General features: G+C 45.7%; 1 protein-coding gene across 1 annotated transcript in view; it reads left to right on the forward strand.

Moving 5' to 3' along the window:
• The window catches only part of NNT (nicotinamide nucleotide transhydrogenase), a 172,064-nt gene that overhangs the window by 148,777 nt on the left and 18,542 nt on the right, over positions 1-4,745 (forward strand). Inside the window, exon 19 of the mRNA XM_006898607.1 lies at positions 712-830. Within this exon, the coding sequence (XP_006898669.1) occupies positions 712-830 (119 nt within the window). The remainder of the gene's footprint in view (positions 1-711; positions 831-4,745) is intronic.

The raw sequence follows: 4,745 nt of genomic DNA on the forward strand, positions 1-4,745 counted from the left end.
GTAGAGGCTCAGCTATGTCATTTATGGTTCTTAAGTCCTGGAGCAAATTCCATCTACCACTGGGCTGTTTTACAACTTACTCTGGTTTTCCAATTCTGATTTGTATGTTATTTGTTCTCCCTTTGAAATATTCCATTGTGTTACTATCAGATTTCTCCTGTGATGTGGAGTAATACTCTATTATCTCTCTCTGAAAGAGTGCAGGCCTTTGACACTGTGCATATGACAATATTTCCCTACCTTTGAACATAGTGATTAGCTGAATGTCATCCTTTTGTGGAATAATGTTGATTGTCAAGGAGGCGTCATGTACATACATTTTCAAAAAAGTTAAGACTTGTCAGAAAGTCAAGACTTGTCAGAAAGTCCCTTGAGAAATCCTAACGCTTATTAAATGTAAAGTGCTATTACTCATGAATATTGTTGGCTGTTTATTTGAAACGCATGTGGAAGAGACAGGATCTAAAATGACATTTTCCCCTTTAGAGACGTTGAAGTATCTGTGTTCTTAAATATCAAGTCTCCAGCTTTAATATTTGTAGATTGACCGTGTATCTTGACTAATTAGATTTCTGCCACTAGAGATTAGATAGCACCAGAAGAATCAGGGGTGCCAAGAACAGCGTGTGCCGACTGGGAAGTGATGTTGGGGTCTCTCTGTCCGGTCCAGCCCGTCGAGTAAGGCCAGCTGTTGGTTTGTTTCATGTGCAGGTTTGGAATTCACCCAGTGGCGGGCCGGATGCCCGGTCAGCTGAATGTGCTGCTGGCTGAGGCTGGAGTGCCGTATGACATTGTGCTGGAAATGGACGAGATCAACCATGATTTCCCAGGTGAGTGGGGAAGTGGAAGCATCCTTCGTGAGAAGAACACACCACCAGGCTTGCGAGCTGCGCTTTCGGAGCTGCCGAGACCTCGAGCCTGCATCTAGTACCTACCACACTGTTGAAACTAAATCAACAAAAAGGCAGAACTGAATAAAGTGCAGACGATTTATAGGCAGCATGGATAGGTTTCTTTTCTCTCTTTTTAAAATTGTGATTTTAACTAACGTTTACAGAAAGAAAAGTTGGCTTTTCATTCACTTCTTGTCGATTCCTCCCCCTCCCCCAGTCCACCTGGCGATGCACCTTTTATTCTGGACTGTGGTCGTGCAGATAATAAAATAGAACAATCATATATTCCCTTTAAACAGTTCTGTCCTTCATCTGTTCCAGTGCAGTGTTCATTATCTATCTGCTCTTTTCCTAGTTCCACCTCCAACTCCCCGTGTCCGTCCTGCTTTGTAACAGAGGTGTTATGCAGTATTTCTCCTTTGGTGACTGAGATACTTCACTCAGCATGATGTCCTCCAGGATCCCTCATGTTGTTTAATGTTTTACAAGTTCATGCTTTTTCAGGGCTGTGTAGTATTCTATTGTGTGAATGTTCCGTAGTTTTTCTGTTCTTTTGTTGATGGGAACTTGGCTTGCTTCCATCTCTTTGTTATTGTGGATAACGCAGCAGTAAACATGGGTGTGCATATATTTGCTTGGTGGTAGCTCTGATTTCTTTAGGGTATATTTCCAGTAGTGGGATTTTTGGGTCAAATGGTATTTTTATTTCCAACTTTTTGAGAATCTGTCAGACCGCCTTCCATGGTGGTTGCACCATTTTACATTCCCACCAGCAGTGGATAAGGGTTCCAGTCTCTCCTCAGCCTCACCAGCATTTGTAACAAAGTTCAACAGAGCGCCAAACAACAAATGCTGGTGAGGTTGTGGATATGTTCTGTTTCATGAAGGATCAGTGAAGATTGTGGGTAAGATGTAGTAAAGTGCAAAAATGAAGTCTGTCTCTTTCTGAGTAGAAAACCTCGCTGGTTTCCAAGCCAGTTTCAGACAATTACTAGTTAGTAAAGTACTGAAGAGCATCGATGTCAGTGGGGAGACTAAGGTGCGTGTGACGCAGGCCATGGTCTTTGCAATCGCTTGCTATGCATCGGAGAGTTGGACAATGACTACGGAGGATAGAAGGAGAATTGATGCCTTTGAACTGTGGTGCTGGAGAAGAGTATTGAATGTACCCTGGACTGCCAAGAAAACAGATTCATCCTTGGAGGCAAGGATTCTGAGGCTTCGTCTGACATACTTTGGACATGTTGTAAGGAGGGACCGGTCCTTGGAGAGGGACATCATGCTTGGGAGGGCAGAGGGACAGTGCAGGAGAGGAAGACCTTCGATGGATGGATTAATTCAGTCACTGGAGTAATCAGGGTAGATGTGTCGGAGACGGTGCGATTGGCACAGGATAGAACAGGGTTTAGGGCTGTTGTACATAGGGTCGCTCGCTATGAGTCGCAGGCACTTATCAACCACCACCACCTTTGAACTTGGTAATCAGCTTCAGTTTCCTCATTTATAAACAATCTTTTGTTGATAATTTAGTGTGTGATTGCTGCTCATGTCCAGAATTTTAGTGGTTTCCAGGCATCCCAGTTCATGCTCACTGAAATAGTTTTTATTTGTTTGTTTGTTTGAAAATAATAATCCTTCACTGGATAAAGTGCTGTCCTTTAGAGCTGACGTTGGGTAGATGCTGAATGCTAATAACATTGGCTCAAGATCACGTTTGTTAAAGTGAAACAAGCTCCTTCTGGCAAATGTCCACTGTAAACTTAAATAAAACAACCAAAACTCTAATGTTTATTGTAGAAAGTAATGAAATTGTGTGCGTGTCCAGATTCACATGGCATTTTTGGCAAAGTTCTAAGGTAGTTTATATGATAGTCATTAAAGAGAAGATTTAGTTCATTTTATTTTTATGCCCCCTTTCCAATTTCACTGCTAAATTATGTGTGAAACCAGCCAGTTCCAGGAATTATGGACATAGCTTTAATACAGCACAGACTCAAACCCATTGTCTTGTAGATGTCAGTGGCATCTGTCTGGCAGGATCGTTTTGGAATAACGAAAGAGCTATAAATTGGGATTCAGTCGATGTGCTTGGAGTGGGGAAGGATAACCAGACAGGCTCCACTCTGGGATGCCCAGGTTCACGTGCAGGACCTTTGTTGTGAGCTGTGTGACGCTGGCCGAGTCACCTCACCTCGCTGATGAAGCTCTCTCTCTAGTGCGTGACTCAGGAAGCATCGGAGAAGGTGGAGATAATACACAGACTCACTCTACCGAAAAAGAATCGGTTGCTTTTGAGCCCTTCTAGGAGGTGGCATGTAGGAGCCAAGCAAGGTATTGGAGAAGTCCAGGTTGCACTAGTGAAAAAACGAGGTGCCAAGGGTGGAGGGAGCCCCACTGTAGATGCTTCATCAGTCCCATGCAATGGGGCATGTGCTCCTTGGTCGATGCCAGGGAATCTGAAAGATCGTTCCTGGCCAGCCAACTGGAAGAGGTCCTCATCTGTACCCATTATAAAGAAAGGTGATTTGGCAGAGTGTAGAAATGAGTGAACAACGCCACAAGTGAAGTTTTGCTGAAGATAATTCATAAAAAGAGCCGCAGCAGTCCATCAAGTGGGAATGGTCGGAAGTGCAGCCTGCTTCAGAAGAGGTCATGGCACCAGGGATCTATCGTTCGGATGGCAGGTGACTCTTGGCTGAAAACCGAGAAAAACAGAAAGGGCCTTACCTGAGTCTTACTGACTGCAGAGGTATTCGACTCTGTGTATCATTAATAACTGTTATAGGTATTACTGCATAGAATAGGAACTCCTGAGTGCTAAATTGTGCTCATGCGGAATCTGACCATAGACTGAGAAGCAGTCTTTCTGGTAGAACAAGGGTCCTATGTGTCGTGATTGTATCCACGGTTCACACCTTGTTCAGTCAGTGTACTAAGTAAATAACTTGGGGAGGCGTTCTCCAGGAAGAGAACAGTAACAAAGAGACCACAGCCGGCACCATGACCCTCGTAACCAGCCCAAGAGGGAGATGACCCCAGAGGAGCTGAACAAGCGGGGAGAGGAGGAGTTTAACACAGGCCTGCTCCCTGTGTTCACACTGTCGGTCAAGAACAGCACACAAGTGCTCATCAACTGTCGGGGCGATGAGAAGCTCCTGGGCCATGCAGGCCTTCAACGGGCACTGCACTGCGGTGCTGGACATCTCAGATACACCAGGGAATACAGGGGAGTGAGAGACGGTCAGTGCACTGCGGTGCTGGACATCTCCGATACACCAGGGAATACAGGAGAGTGAGTGATGGTCAGTGCACTGCCGTGCTGGACATTTCAGATAAATCAGGGAATACAGGGGAGTGAGCGACGGTCAGTGCACTGTGGTGCTGGACATCTCAGATACACAGAGGGAGTGACGGACACTGCACTGCGGTGCTGGACATCTCCAATACACCAGGGAATACAGAGGAGTGAGTGACGGGCACTGCACTGCAGTGCTGGACATCTCAGATACACCAGGGAATACAGAGGAGTGAGCGACGGTCAGTGCACTGTGGTGCTGGACATTTCAGATAAATCAGGGAATACGGAAGAGTGAGCGACGGATACTGCACTGTGGTGCTGGACATCTCAGATACACCAGGGAATACAGGAGAGTGAGCGACGGTCAGTACACTGTGGTGCTGGACATTTCAGATAAATCAGGGAATACAGAGGAGTGAGCGACGGTCAGTGCACTGTGGTGCTGGACATTTAAGAGAAACCAGGGAATACAGGAGAGTGAGCGACGGTCAGTGCACTGCGGTGCTGGACATTTCAGATACACCAGGGAATACAGGAGAGTGAGCGACGGTCAG

The sequence above is a fragment of the Elephantulus edwardii genome, unplaced genomic scaffold (genome assembly GCF_000299155.1).
Source record: "Elephantulus edwardii isolate Elephantulus edwardi_28Jun2011 unplaced genomic scaffold, EleEdw1.0 scaffold00235, whole genome shotgun sequence".
In the NCBI taxonomy this organism is placed as follows: Eukaryota; Metazoa; Chordata; class Mammalia; order Macroscelidea; family Macroscelididae; genus Elephantulus; species Elephantulus edwardii.